Genomic DNA, 15,720 nt, shown 5'->3' with positions numbered 1-15,720 from the left:
GCTAGATCAGCTGCTTGAAGCCAGAAGTTGTTTTTCTGTTTCCTGCCTCCTATCTGAAGTGATCTCAGCCAATTTATTTTTAGCACTTCCTTTGGGTACCTAACTCTAGATCCGTGAATATTAGTTTCACTTCCTCTTTATTTATTTTTAAAATAATTAACTTCCTAGTAGAATTAAATACTTTTCCTTTCTTATAGTCACATTACTATATACACTGATCACATCTACACATCTGGACCCATCTTAACAATGGACTAATAATTTTGTTTTAAGGGAATTATAGTTTTTTTTAATAAATTGGGCTATGCAAATATTATTCATAGAAGATCTACATAATATTCTCTAAATGTGTGTCATTTCCCTCACTATTTAATTTTATCTTAGTTTCATTCACTTGTTTAGTTATCAGAAAGTCTTCCTCCAAAATTCTCTAGTAAAATAGTCAAATTTCTCTTCCAATGCTTTAAAATCCAACTATTCTTCAGCTTTTTGTTTTCTATTTGCAGTCAGCATTCCAAACATTTGGGATGACATTCTAGTTTGGGCAGGGAGATCTTTAGACTATGCTATTGCAGTCTCCCTAGGACTTTTAGCTATGTGTTTCAGCTTTTTCCCTTGCTGATTTTCCATTACCTTACACCAACCTCTTTCTGGGTGTGAGTATTGTCTTGGTAGATTATCTTCTTTTCTAGCCTTTATACTAGCTTGGCACTGTACCACAGGAGCCACTTCTCCAGTTTGGCAGTTTTTGCTGGTAAATTGGTGATAGAATCTCTGACCTTATTTACCCAAGCCTGTTCCAAATTGTGATCCTCTAAGTCTCAGCATCCTGAGTAGCTAAATATTACAGGCAGAAGCCACTGGCACTTAGCTAAGAAAATCTTTTATTTTGAAGGGTGTATTTTCTTGTCTTATCCTAGATTTCTTGAGAATGTTAATTATACATGTGTTTGGCATTTTCTTTTCTTCCCTATGTTGGCTCTAGTTCTTTCAAATCCTTTATTCAGGTTTGTTTGCTTTTGTTTCCAGCTTTGTATTAGAGGCTTTTTCCAATGCCTAATCTCACTGGCTGTTACTCAGAATGAAGCATCAGGCATACTGTTTGGGTGCTCCATTTGTATAGATTAGGTTTATGACTGGAACTTCATTGTTGGAAACTGAAGGAGGTATCAGGCGGGTACAGAGCAAACTCTGAGGAGCTAAGAGTGAGGAGGGCTATTAGATGATTGATTGCCAGTTGGTTTTCCTCTTAGAGAGTTTAGCTACTTCAGGGAAGAAGGTGTATGTTTTATTTAACCCTTGTCAGCATGGCTGCTTCCTCACGCTGTGGTCTTAGCCACCAGCCTCTCTGTGGCAGTTTCTCCAGAAAAAGAAAATCTCCAGTCAGAAGAGAGATAGATAGATATTAACCGGTTGGCAAAACCTTAACATTTACCCTCTTAAGTCCTCATTTCCAGAGGTACTCAAGTATTCTAGGTAATGGGATTTCCTGAGATTTTTGTGACAAAACTGACCTATTTTTCAATGTTTATGTATTTAGATTTAATTCTTCCTGCCTGTCAAATAATTTATTGCTTGTCAATCTGCTTTCAATCTCCCAGGAATTAGTTGACATCTTCTGTCTGTTACTCGTTCTCTCTCCGTCCTTTGGAGGGATATATATATATATATATATATATATATATATATATATGGATATATATATGGATATATATCCATATATATATATATAGCTGGGAATCTGTCCTAGTGGTAAAGTGCTAGCCTTGTATACATGAAGTCCTGGGTTCGATTCCTCAGTAGCACATATATAGAAAATGGCCAGAAGTGGCGCTGTGGCTCAAGTGGCAGAGTGCTAGCCTTGAGCAAAAAGAAGCCAGGGACAGTGCTCAGGCCCTGAATTCAAGCCCCAGGCCTGGCCAAAAAAAATGTTTGTGTGTGTGTGTGTGTGTGTGTGTGTGTGTATTTGTATGTAATTTTTAACCAGAAGCATTAGTGTTGGTTTTCTTGCAACTTGTTTTTGAAAACACTTTAATGTTGATAAGTACATAATGATTCTTACATTTAACTTACCCCTTCTAAGGGTAACATTCTGTTTCAAGAAAAACAAAAGCAAACAAATATTACCATTTCGCTTTTTCTAGTCTTCCCTCCCATCAACTGGTTGCATGCAAGATAAGCAGACATTCAGGAAAAGTCTTCAAATGAGACATAACTATTCCGGAGTGCCCACACACAAATCTTTGATGCATCGCACCATGCAGAAAATAATAAAATCAGCTAATAAAACTAAGAACATTGACTCCTAGCCATAGTACTTCAGGCGTACATGTCTTGCTTGCATCTGTCCTATGTACTACTACCCACCAGAAAGTCCAGGGAACATAGCATTATTTATTAGACTCCAAAAGTTTACGATCTTAACCTTCTGTTTTGTATCAGTGACTCAGCCCTCAAATGTAGTTACTGTGCTACTGGCCAGAGTTTTATCTTTAAGCTACTCTCATACTTTTCACCTTAAGAATGGTGTATTTTTAGCCACCTGACATGCTGTTTGAATTTAAGACTAAGTTGCTAATTACTTTAAGGTTTATCAGGGTATACAGACTTTTTAATAAGAAAGAAAAAAGAATCTTAACTTATAGCAGCTGTGAGAATGGTAATCATATGTGAAAAAAAATCAAAGAGGTGAAATTTTGCACTTAACTTCTCTGGAAGCCTTGACTGCTAATGCCAGTTCTTCTTGTGGTTAGTGACATGAATTAATGGAAAGGAAGATGCAGAAACATGCAGATGCCTGTTTTAACAAGTAGGTGCAGCGTGGCCTGTGGTAGGTCTTATTCTCCAAATATTACACATACTTCAGAAGCTAAACAGAGAACAAGTTTAGACTTGAGACTAGCAAATGTTATTGAAGCTAAGGAGAAAGTTTGGGGGATTTTCTTTTCTTTTTTTTCTTGCAGAGAAGGGATTTTCCCATGTATCTACAAGAAAGTGAAGGTAGACTCATTGATCCTGAATTTATTTTCAGTTTCACTCTACACTTAAAAAATACGCAGTGCATACATACTTCACTGATCCTTTCTGCTTCCAGTGGTTTGTTCTCCACTTGTTTATAATTTTTCTCAAAAATTCTAATATTTTTCTGAATTGTTTTCTAAATTTTCAATATATTCTTTTAAATAAAATTCTAGCTAGGTGCCCTTGGCTCATGCCTGTAATCCTAAGTACTGAGGAGGCTGAGATCTGAGGATAGCGGTTCAAAGCCAGCCTGGACAAGAAAGTAGGTGGGACTCTTATCTCCAAATAATCACCAGAAAACTGGTGCTGTGGCTCAAAGTGATAGAGCACTAGCCTGGAGCTGAAGAGCTCAGGGACAGCATTGAGTCCCAGAGCTCAATACCCATGATCATCAATTGGAAAAAAAAAAAAAATTCTGAGCTACTTTGAACTCTACAAACTAAAAGTTAATTAAATTACCTACCAATCAAACCTAATATTCCTTGTACTTTCTTTCTTGTCCCACCCTTCCTCCTCTCTAATCTTCCCTCCTCTCTCTATAACTCTCTTTTTAAAACTTTGATTTCTTTGATATTTTTAGGATTTAAACTTAGGTATTCATGCATTTTTACATCAGACTCCCAGAGACATGTTTTCAGTTGGTTTGTTTGTCTTTCTACCGCCCCCCCCCCATCGTATTTAAGGGAGAGTCTCCTTGACCAAACATGCACCTAGATAGAAATCCACATTTTTAAGCTTCCCATAGTTTCTGGAATTAGAGATAAATATCACTACACCTTAGTTTCCCTCTGTTGAGTTGTAGACTTGTAGAATTTTCTTTCCTGTATAGCCTCCTACATAGTTTAGGATGACAGGCCTAGATCACTGTGTCAGCTATGGACCAAGAAGGTGTTTCATGTTTTCTGCCTAGGATAGTCTTAAACTGTGATCCTTCCACTTTCAGCCTCTCAGTTAGTTAGAACTGCAGTGGCCACTGATGTCCAACTTCTCCTACATTTCTTATTAGGTTTATCTTTATGCAATCATCTACTCTAAAAATTTTATTTGGTTAGAGTTCTTTTTCCAGTGGCCAAAGGGTATTTCTGAAGTGAATGGATGGGTGTATTTTCAGTGCGTTCTGCTCTCTTCCCTCCTTGTGGTGGTTATTTCTGTCTACTCCAAATGCCTTTCCAAGATGTCCTTTTCTTCTACCTGCACTGTTGCTGCATTAATACAAGCCCTCACGCTTTGTATCTCTGAAAAGTATGCAATCTGTATCCTTTGCACAGATTCTGTCATTTTATAATTTGTTTGAAAAATATTTACTTCCCCCACCCCCTGCCATGGAAAAACAACATTGCTATTTGTCCAGACTCTACAATGAGAGTTTCTTCTCTGGCTACTTCTGACTCACAAACTGAATCTTCACCTAAAGCCAAACTTTTCCTTTCTGAATCACACTGTGCAATTTCAGACATCCATTCCTATGGTCATATCATTACCAAGGCTGGAATGGCTCACCTTTGTATTCTCCTGCTCAAATCCTGCTCATCTCATGGCTTCAAACCTAAATATATCCTAAGCCATTAATTAATTAATTTTATTTACTTCCTATGGCTTTCCTAGTTCTCTTTTCAGACTTCTCTATTTCTCAGTAGTTGAAGCTGTATGTTAATAGTCTGCTCGTTCATCTGTGTTTTTGGAAGCCTTAAAACACTCCACCCTAGCCCTTAAATAGTGTCAGTCCCACAGTGAAAGCTATACACATTTTTTAGGATTGGCATTGAATTAGAGCCATATGCAGATTATTTTTGAAAATTACACATATGTTTCAAGAGTCAGAGAATGTAACAGAATAAAATGAGATCAGAAGTTTTTAAATGGAGTAAGACTTTAAACACTGAAAAAAATGTGTTCCTTCATGTGATAATGATTCATATTTCAAAAGAAATGCCATTTTCAGGAACAAGGTCTATGGTAGGGGAGTTGTTACAACATTCTGCAGCCACCAGTGCTTAGCCCTGCTCTTTTTCTTGCCTTTCAGAGTCTCTGTACCAGAAGCAGCATGGGAAGTTGGTAGGCCTGTAACATTCATTCTCTCTTCTCCATTCACTAGGCCTGATTTTCCCACTGTTTTCCATGTGTAGTCCTAACAACCCCAGTGCCCACAGAAGGGAGGCATTGCAGCTCGCCTTTGGTAAGCTCTTATATTGTTCTAGTACCTTGGTGGGAACATAAGTTTCTGTGGAATGTACAGCCGTGTGTGTGTGTGTGTGTGTGTGTGTGTGTGTGTGTGTGTGTGTGTGTGTGTTTCCCCCATTTTGGAAGAGGAACTTGGAGAGAAGAGAGCAGACACTCTACTATACTCCTCAACTTGCCTTCTGTGTCTCAAGTCCTGTATTGCAATGGCTGTATACTCAATGTGCTCACAGAGCAGGAGGCAGTGGTGAGAGCTTGCTCTATCTGAATTTTAATTATACGTGGTAAAGACTCCTTGCCAGTTCAGAGAAAGCCACTCTTCAGGTTTGCTTTCTTCCAGTGAAGGGCATTTTACCCAATTAGTGGGAAATTATCAAAGCATAGGGAGGCCAAGTTCCTATCTTTGTCTCACTACAGATTTAATGCAGAAGAAAGTACTAATTATATTCACTAAACAATAAGAATGGGCTCTGCCCCTGTGGAGGATTCTTTTCTCTTTTAACTCTTTATTATAAAAACATTGTGGATGTATATACTGATCAGAGTGAACTGTAAAGCCTCCATATGTAACCATATCCATATTTAATAATTATGAATTGTATAGCCTGTTTTGTTTATGTACATCCCCTTCCAATATGCTCAGATGATTTTGAAGCAAACCAGATACCGTATTTTTTCTTGTATGATGAAGTATGCATATAAAAATTTTCTTAGCAATATTATCATCACAATTCATATCTGCCTAATATATTATTAGTCAACCTACTTAAAATCCATATTTTGATGGTTCAAAACTTAAAAAGCACTTGGTCTTCAATAGTACATTGAACATGTAAAAAAAAAAAGGCAAAAACATACATGAAGCATTGGCTTGTGTTCACTAGTTCTATCCCTGAGATTAATCTATTCTGTACACAATAGCACTCAGGGTTCAGAAATGCCCCTCCTTTGGTCACCTAGTAACTTTTCACTTGTCAACAACAAGCTGAATAAACTATTATGTTGCCTGAAAGTGCTTGGCTAGCTGACTTGGGTTATCTCCTAGATTTCAGGAGAAATAACCATCGCTAAGTTGGAATTTGCTGAACCTTTAAGGCTCTGCTGGCAGGAAAGAAGCATATAATTTGGGGGGCATACAATGGAGACAGAAGATATAGGTTCAGATAAACTAAGCCACATCTTGAAGCAGATTTGGAGACAAAACCATATGCTCAAGCATATCCTGGGTGGTGATCTTCAGGAGAAGGCTGGTGGGGTCCCTTGTGTAACCACGGTGTTCTTTTTGGGTCAAGAGCTCAATGAGGCCCTTTGCCAACTGTTGGAACACACTGCAAGGACCCTGCGTTCTACCTGCCAACAGCTGCATACTCTGCTTGACAAAGAAAATCAATGTATCTGGAGACAAGGCAAGTATTTGCTTATTTATTTGACTTATTCTTTTTTTCTGAGAAATATTAATTGGAGCAGTATCTACGGAGGATAATGAGCATGCAAGAGTGGCTAGAATCAAGTCTCTGTTTACAAGAGGCAAACTGTATGGCAGAGGAAATAAGATAATACCAATAAAAGGGACTTGGAAGTTAGTCCCATCAGATATACACATGAAATGCTTTTGGACTTTGGGGGATCCTATTTTTAATGTGAGACATTTATAATTCTTCTAGAACAAAACACAGTACTTAAAGTAAAGCAGATAGAATGAATTGGATTATGCATGGAATTTATGAGTCTGCAGGTACTATTAGGCCTAACGTAGGCAAATACAGGCCAGGTTTGGGGAGAGCACACAGTTTCTCTATTTTGGGGTAGTATATTCTGTCTCTAGTGTCATTTGAGCCTAGACCTATTAATTACAAATGCACTGGGAAGACTGGATAGGCTGGAATAGAAAATTGGATCCCTTCCACAATGAAGGGAGGGAGAGCAAATTCTTGGGAGTAGGTCCAGTTATAGATGCTGGAAAGGGCAGGAAGTTAGGCAGATCATGGTATCTGATGAATATGATCCAGCCCTTTGAAATCTAGCTGAAGTAAAACTCTGCCAGAGTAAGTGGGAAGGCCTTCTTAATCAGGAATTCAGGGTAGATAATATGAAGGAATTGGAAGTAGAAGACAAACAGAGAAATATGTCATCAGCTAGAGCTTACAACTGGGACTCCAGTGTCTGGGGAGAACTGAAGATGGAGCGAGGTAACATGTCAAGAGGAGAACTCGGCTTTCAGGAAAAAAAAAAAAGAATTCAAAACAAAGTCAGGGTCTCAGGTAAAAGACAAAGGGTAAGTTGCCTGAACTGAAACCCAAAGGAAAGAACAGACTAGAAAAAGGAGAGATTGGAGATACTTCTAAAAAGCGTTTTTGTATGGAACCTTAAATCACAGATTCCTTAGTTCAGACTAACCTAAAGGTTAGGGAGTAGTTAAGCCCACAGGATTTCATCCAGTGTTCCTACTTGTGAGAAGAGCGGTGTACCAATAGGTGTCTGATATGAAACGAGGATGTGAGACATTATCAGATCCTGATGTGAGTTTATATTGCAGTGAAGAGGCTTGACCTAGGTGTCTTTGAGTAGCTGTTACAGGATACAACTAGAGAATGGCATGGTAAGAGATACTAACTTAAAATTATTTTACGATCACAAGCTCTGTAGGAGTCATCACATAAACCTAATCTAATTCTTACAGCAATAAACTACTTCCTTCCCCAAATACAGCAGGAACATCCCCATAGAAATAAGGTAGCTGCAGCTTTTCTGCTAACCAAGCCTTTTCTGGAGTCTTCAGTTTATTTTAGGCCCAGCATTCTAAATGGATACTACATGGTACCTATAAAGGCCAAGGAATAACTCAAAAATCATACAAAGGAGGACTGAATGGAAATGTTTGCTTCTGTTTTATTGAGAAGGGTGCCTTGATGTTTGGTTTCAAAATTCAAAGCCTTTGTACAAGCAAGAGGAATTCAATTTGCTCTTTTGAGGCTACACTAAAAGTTTCTTTCCAACTCAAAGTATTAGAATGCATAAAACGTTAACTGTGTAAAGTATGAAATGATTTTTTTTTCTTCAGGAAGTTGACCTAAATGTGTAGTGAAGCTCTACCTCTAGCATGCTCTTCCCTGTCAGTATAGAAACATAACTTGGTTTATATTTATTTATTTGTGTGTCTAGAAATTATTGCCTTCATGGATTGTCTCATGAAAATGAATGAATATTTGGAGAATACTGCAATGCTTCTAAAGAAAGAAGAAAAAGAGATGTGTAATTTATGCAGCATGCATGATGAACATACTCCACAGCAGACAATATCGGCCATTCAAGACACCACAGCAACAGACATTACTGCAAGAGGGGAACAAAATGTCATAGAAACAGCTACTGTTTCTCCTGCAAATGAAGAGGAAAGCTATGACATAAACCAGGTCCAGTTAAAAGAAAATAAAACACATATAAATTCTGAATTAGTGGGAGAAGAATACAATGCATCTTTGAGTGGAAATGTAATAGGTCAAGGGGAGTCACAGAACCCAATGTTCCCAGATAATGCAGAAAGCAAAGACGATAAACAAATGGAACACGTGGCTTCTGAGAACACAAATGGCAACAAGGAAGAGATTCATGACATAATCCAGACAACAGAAAGAGAAATTCAAAAGACTTCAGAAAGCCAAAGAGAAGAGATGACCACATACTCAACAACATGCGATATCTCCAATGATTATGTGAATCATCTTCCTAATGACTTAGAAATTCTAAAGCAAAAAAATAACATGATGGAAAAGGAGTAAGTTAATACTATGTGAAATGAGCTTATTTATGCTTCCTTACAAGTGTGTTTCTGTAATTAAAAATGTTTTAGCTCAGTTCAGGCTGCTATAACAAAATACCATAAACTTGGGGGGGGTAGTTTGTAAGCAATGGAAACTTATTTCTCACAGTCCTAAAAGTTGAGAAGCTTAACATCAAGGCAATGACAGATGTCTGGTGTGTCTTTCTAGTGTCTCTACATAGGGGAAGACATGAAAAAAACTCCCTTCATAATATTATATAAATGGCACTAATCTCATTCAGGAGAATTCCACCCTTACGACCTAATCAGCTCCTGAAATTGCCTCACCTCCTAATATTCCCTACTACCAGTAGAATCTTAACCCGAATTTTGGTAGAAAACAAACATCATACTAAAGCAGTGTACATAGCATTTGTACCTGAAAAAAATTGGATTTCCATGTCATATCTGTAAAAGATTTTGAAATCAGTCATTTATGTGACTGTTATTACTAAAATATTTTATTTCTCCTAGTTTTAGAAAACCAGTATATTTAATTATTTTCCAGATGAGAAAGTAGTAAAGCAAAAAAAAGACATACTAGAAAACTATTTTCCAGATGAGACAAAAAAGCAATTGTTCAGAACATGTATTCTTTTCTAAATTATTATTGTTCAAATTGCAATGATAAAAATGAATGTCTTGCAGCCTGTTTATTTTCTGAAGAAAACCACTACTCATTTTTAATCTGTGCCTTTAGGACACTACTGGGTTTATTAATAAGCTTTGGAAAGTTCTTGAAGTATAACTGTTTAAGTACTATTTTTTAAATTATCCAGAGTTCTTGAAAAATGTCCATACATTGGATTAGATTAGCAGTAATGTCCCTACAGAGCAGAGAGTCTTCAAAGAACAAAAGTTGAAAAGAAGGGAATATTTCCTGAATTATCTTTCTGTATAGGAGGCATTAATTTTCTACCTTGATAAAATTACACATTTCCAAATGTTTTCCTAGAGTGATGTAACATCCTTGGAAGGCAATGTGCAAGAGTCAGGAAAAACTTGTTTGGGATGTCAGATAATTTTCATTTTTAGCCTCATTTTCTTGTTTGTAAAAATAACATATGCTTTCTGGCAGTATTTGTTAAGGTCCAATGAGAACATCACAGAAGGCCTGAATACTGTGCAGATGTTTATATTCACCTACGTGTTGGTGTCATAGTTTATTTCACCCTAAACAATCCCCACTTTCTGTGTCTCCCACTAACTGCTTTTCTTCACTTACCCCATTTTTTTTTTGTCATGATATGAGGAAGGTCTCTCAGGAAGATCTGAACACCATTCCATTTCTAGGACATCGCTTAGTATGATCTTAGCATTTCATTTTGCTCCCACTGGCTTTTGTTATTTGTACTACATAGAGAGATTGGGCTAGTTTAGCTGTGATGTCTTGAGAGCAGAGAATCTAATGCATGCTATGGATGACTTGTTCAACGCCTGAAAGACCTGCATAACTAGTATCATTTACTGTTCCTGCAAAACAACTGCTAATGTAGTCAATCTGTAGTTCCCCATTGAAACATTGCAGCCTCACATTCAGAAATGACTCAAAACATCAGCTTGTGAGTCATTGTATAAACCACTCCCGCTAACACCTCTTTTAGGTGTTCCCTGGTTAACAATTTCCTCTTTTTGTGGCACCCAAACCAGAATGTGCTGGCTTGCATATTTTAGGGTGATTGTTCACTGCAATACCCTAGGCTAGGAAGCCATTATGCCACATGAAATGTATATGTCGTAAACAAAACTTTTCTCAAAATCTGTTGTGGTTCTCTGATGGGTAACTTTCCAAAAGAGCCTTGTGTTCTTTAGCATGGTTATCCTCATGCAAACATACACATAAAGGGGGAAAAGACTAGAAGAAATCAACATGATTATTTTATAGCTAGATACATTTAGTGAGGACTAGGAAGAATGGACCCATTCGTGAGTCTCCTAGAACTCTTTTGTCTGTCATTTGGGAAACACACCTTGTAAAGAAGGATGTTTTAATATGGTTACCAGGACACAAGAGAGACATTCTTGATTAAATAATGTATTTCTGGCTCATACTATCCTCTCCTGAACAATATTTCTCGTATTTTGAATTTCTACTATTATTACTAGAGAACACTCAAAGAGACCAATGTGCCAGCTCATTTTCTATTAGTAACAACTTTATGAGTTCAGTGTTATTAGTATAAATGAACAGCACTCTTTATAGTTTCAGTATGTTTAAAGATTCCTATGCTAAAATGGCACTTTGAAATTTTATTTACAAACGGTTGAAAAAAGCTAAAACCCATTCATTAAGAGAAGAAAACACTGTGTATCATATACATTTGTTTCTCTTTAACATTACCTATATTTCAGTCATTTCCCTGGTGTGAAATGATAAGTGGCAAGATGAGAAGAAACTCAAGTTGGTAATTTTAATGGAGAAACCTAAATAAGCAGTCATCTTTTGCTGATCTATTAGTACTAGCTGTTTAAGTATTTTATCCCATCAATCCTCACAAATTACACATTAGCTATTTGTTTCAATTTGTCCTGGAACAACTAACAGGTACTTAGGATCTAGCACTTGAGGAGATACAATGCTTGAGAGTGTGAGTTTTCACATTAATGACAGATGGAACCTGTTATCAGTTCAAAAATTTAACAAGTTAAATTTTCTAAGGTTCAGTTTCCTTTCTATAAAATGGTGTTAAAAATGATGCCTACTTGATACGATAGTCATGAAGATAATTAAAATTATGTGGTTTTTAAAACCCAGCCTATGGGCTGGGAATATGGCCTAGTGGCAAGAGTGCTTGCCTCCTATACAGGAAATGGGGGGTTTGATTCCTCAGAACCACATATATAGAAAATGGCGCAGAAGTGGCGCTGTGGCTCAAGTGGCAGAGTGCTAGCCTTGAGCAAAAAGAATCCAGGGACAGTGCTCAGGCCCTGAGTTCAAGCCCAGGACTGGCAATTTTTTTTTTTTTACTAAAACCCAGCCTATAGAAAGCATTAAAACATCAGCTGTTCCAAAACTAATTCTTAGTGTCTTTAGTTAAACAAAGAGGAAATGACTGATCTCCAATGAGGGCAAAGGATAAATACAAAACTAAGCTTATGATTAATTGTAAATGCTCAATATTTTTGCACTTCTCTCAATTTTTTAAAACAAAAAAGCTCCCCAAAATATTTCATTTGTTATTGTGTTTAAAGTTCCAATATGTCATATTTGGTTATGTCCTCTCTTCACAATTTAGCACACTTCTTAAGTTTTATTTATTATTTCATTTACCAATGAGCATGAAAAATCCTTAAATTCTTTTTTTTTTGAATAATTACTTATTTATTGTCAAGGTGATGTTCAGAGGAGTTACAGTTTCATACATAAGGCAGTGGGTATATTTCAAATTCTTAATTGTAGAGTGAATAATAAACAAGTAATATAAGCAGTAATAGTAACACCAGAAATAATTATAGCTCATGCAATTAATATTGGGAATGCCTATTATGTCCTAGGCATAGATTTTTTGGTCACTAATTAATATATTACAGTTAATAGACTCTGTGTGTGTGTGTGTGTGCGCGTGTGTGCACGCGCCAGTGCTGGGGCTTGAACTCAGGACTTCATGGACCCTTTATCTTTTTCGATGATGCCACCACTTGAGGCACAGCTTCACTTTTGACTTCTTGCTGGTCATTTGGGGATTTTCTGCCCTGGATGGCTTCAGACCCCTATCTGCAAATCTCAGCCTCCTGAGTAGCTGCAATTACAGCATTTTTTTTTTTTTTTTGTAAGACAACTTTCCAGAGGCCTGGAACAGAGTCCTGGAGAGGTTAAGTATCTTTCCCAAAGTATATAGGATTGATTAGTAGGAAAACAAAGGTTCATACCAAGCCAGAGTGTTAACAAGCCCATTCTTTTCTGCATTTAGCTATGAAGTATATGAATAAAATAATTGGATAAGTAATTCTCTATTTTGGCCTTACAGGTATTTTGATGTGCTGGGTGAAGGGACTGACCCACAAGTGTCTTGTTACATTACAGCACCTTCATACATCCTCCAACAACTAGAATGCCGGATGGCTAACAACATGAGTTCTTTAGTAGTGAGTGATAATGAAGAGTTGGTCAGCAATGTCATCACTGTTGAATGCTTAGACAAGGAAACAAGAATTCCATTCCCAATATGCATTTCCATCCCCTTCACTGCACGCTACAGAGGAAATTACAGAGACATCATGGTGAAAGTGTCTGACAAAAATTTCCAATCAAGTTACCTAACCCCAAATTCACTGGAAGGAAGGGGAGGAAGTTATAAGGTGAGAGAATCCTTGGCTACATCTGCAAATTGTTGTTTGGCTCCTCCATAGTACTCAGACTGGGAGATTGTAGGAAAGATGTAATTGCTTCATGGACTTAAAAAATTAACCGGTTGATCTGTGCCAGTACACTCATGCTTTTTAACACCTGTAAAGATCAAGGAGCATGGGGGCTGAGAATATGGCCTTGTGGCAAGAGTGCTTGCCTGTTATACATGAAGCCCTAGGTTTGATTCCTTAGTACCACATATATAGAAAACGGCCAGAAGTGGCGCTGTGGCTCAAGTGGTCAAGTGTTAGCCTTGAGCAAAAAGAAGCCAGGGACAGTGCTCAGGCCCTGAGCCCAAGCCCCAGGATTGGCAAAAAAAAAAAAAAAAAAAAAAAAAGTTCAAGGGCATAAATTATTTGATAAAGAGAAACATTGAAAATTTGAGTCTAGATCCAGAAAATGTTACAGTACACCCTAAAACTATAATCAACTTCATGGGTTCATCAGCTTCATGATTTGACTAGCTCTACAGTAATATATCTAATGTGTTGGAATTTAAGAATGTTAGAATCTCCAGATAATAGCAGATTGTTTTTTATCATTCAAGGATTGGAAAGTTCTGTGAAAAATTAAAAATGCTGTGTTTGAATTCCATAAATGGAATTTAGAGCCAGGCACCAGTGGCTCATCCGTGTAATCCTAGCTACTCAGGAGGCTGAGATCTGAGGATTCTGATTCAAAACCAGCTCAGACAGGAAAGTCCCTGTGAAAATCTTCTCCCCATTTAACCACTGGAAAAAAATGGAAGTGGTGCTATGGCTCAAAATGGTAGACCTCCAGCCTTGAGCAAAAGAGCTCAGGAGCAGTGCCCACGCTCTGAGTTCAAGCCCCATGACTGACAAAAATAAATAAATAAAATGAGTTTTGTCTCTATAGGGTGCCGGGCTTCGCTCTACCTCCCCTCCGTGTGGAGGTCCTGGGCCTCTCTGCCTCTTCCTTTGTGGGCCTCTCTCGCTCTCACACATCCCCTGGCCAGTAGGGATTGACTGCAGGAGCGAAGGCCATGTGCAGCCTCAGTCAGTGTGTGGTCTCGAGAATGTCCTGCCCCCTACCCCTATTTCCCAAGGAAGAGACTGGGCAGTGGACTTCTTGGAGAACCCTCAAGGGGTATTCTGAGCTTAATAAGGGAGGGGCTAACAGTCTTATACCAGCAGAGACACCCGAAGGAGAGGGATTTGCCAGGAGCCAATGATAGGCTACCAGCATGTCCATCATGGTGATGTCACAGAACTTCCCGCCCCCGCAGAGGCGGAGACCTCTTGGCTCTGCCTCCTGAGCCAGCCAGCAGCCATTCCTGACACATGTGCTCACCATGGCTTCTCTTCCAGTTTAGAAAACGGAAGGGGGTGGGGTGGCTAGAGCCACCCCAGGTCTTAAAGGAATAGCCATCCCCCACAATAGGGAAGATATTATTTATGGTAACTAGTGTAATTAGGGCAATGGAGAATGACTGTAGGTTCTGATATCTGGTTCCTATATTTTCTTGCTATGTTAACCTGATTAAGAAACTTTACCACTTGAGCCTCACCTTTATTCCTCTTTCCTTTAGTTATTTTGGGGTTAGGGTTTCTTTCTGTCTGGGTTAGCCTTAGATCATGATCTTCCTGAGCTTCCTAAGGAGCTAGGATAAGAGGCATGCACCACCCCATATTTAACCAGCTTATTAACTGAGATCTCAATTTTTTTTTTTGCCTCAGTTGATCTCAAAACCACAATCCTGATTTCTGCCTCCCAAATTACAAGTGTGAATGACAACTATCCCAAATTCTCATTCTTTTTTCCTCTGTAAAATAAATACAATAATAATTTTTAAATGATAGGGTTTTAAGGATCAAATTAACGAAAACTTAAGACAAATAGAAGCCTATTTTGCCACTTGTCAAGAAATTGTTATATTTGTGATAGACTACTAGAATAACTCTGAGGCTATGTGTGGTCACAAAGTCATGCTTTAGTAAGACAGTCTGTGCTATTATTAAATTAAGTGCTATAAAGTTGAATGGGGGGGCTAACATTTGTTATTCTTTTTTGGGCTACTGAACTTATTTTCAACCAATTAAAATATGACTCAGCATATGTAAGTTTTCCTTCTTGGATGAGGATGGTGGAAAATGAATGAAAATATTCTTCATACTGCATCTCTTTTTTTTCTGCTTTTGGCCTTTGCATGTTACAAACAAGATTATATAGTTGAATAAAAGAGATAAAACTGTTCTAATTACATATTCCAGTCCGTACAGCTAATAAGCTAGCTTTATCTAGCAAGCTTGCAAGTATAGAAGTCTGGTCAACATGGCCTTTTATTTAGCTTTTTCATTTTGGCTTATTTGTGTGATTGCCACAATAAAAGTAA

At 37.8% G+C, this 15,720-nt stretch overlaps 1 protein-coding gene across 1 annotated transcript in view; it reads left to right on the top strand.

The window, feature by feature from the left end:
- Positions 1-6,337: 6,337 nt before the first annotated feature.
- Dthd1 (death domain containing 1) overlaps positions 6,338-15,720 on the top strand; it is a 51,965-nt gene continuing 42,582 nt past the window's right edge. The window contains exons 1-3 of the mRNA XM_048364469.1: positions 6,338-6,605; positions 8,362-8,974; positions 12,988-13,318. Coding sequence (XP_048220426.1) covers positions 6,338-6,605; positions 8,362-8,974; positions 12,988-13,318 — 1,212 coding nt within the window. The remainder of the gene's footprint in view (positions 6,606-8,361; positions 8,975-12,987; positions 13,319-15,720) is intronic.

This window comes from Perognathus longimembris, chromosome 16 (genome assembly GCF_023159225.1).
Source record: "Perognathus longimembris pacificus isolate PPM17 chromosome 16, ASM2315922v1, whole genome shotgun sequence".
Lineage (NCBI taxonomy): Eukaryota > Metazoa > Chordata > Mammalia > Rodentia > Heteromyidae > Perognathus > Perognathus longimembris.
This window is presented reverse-complemented; position numbering and strand designations above follow the sequence as displayed.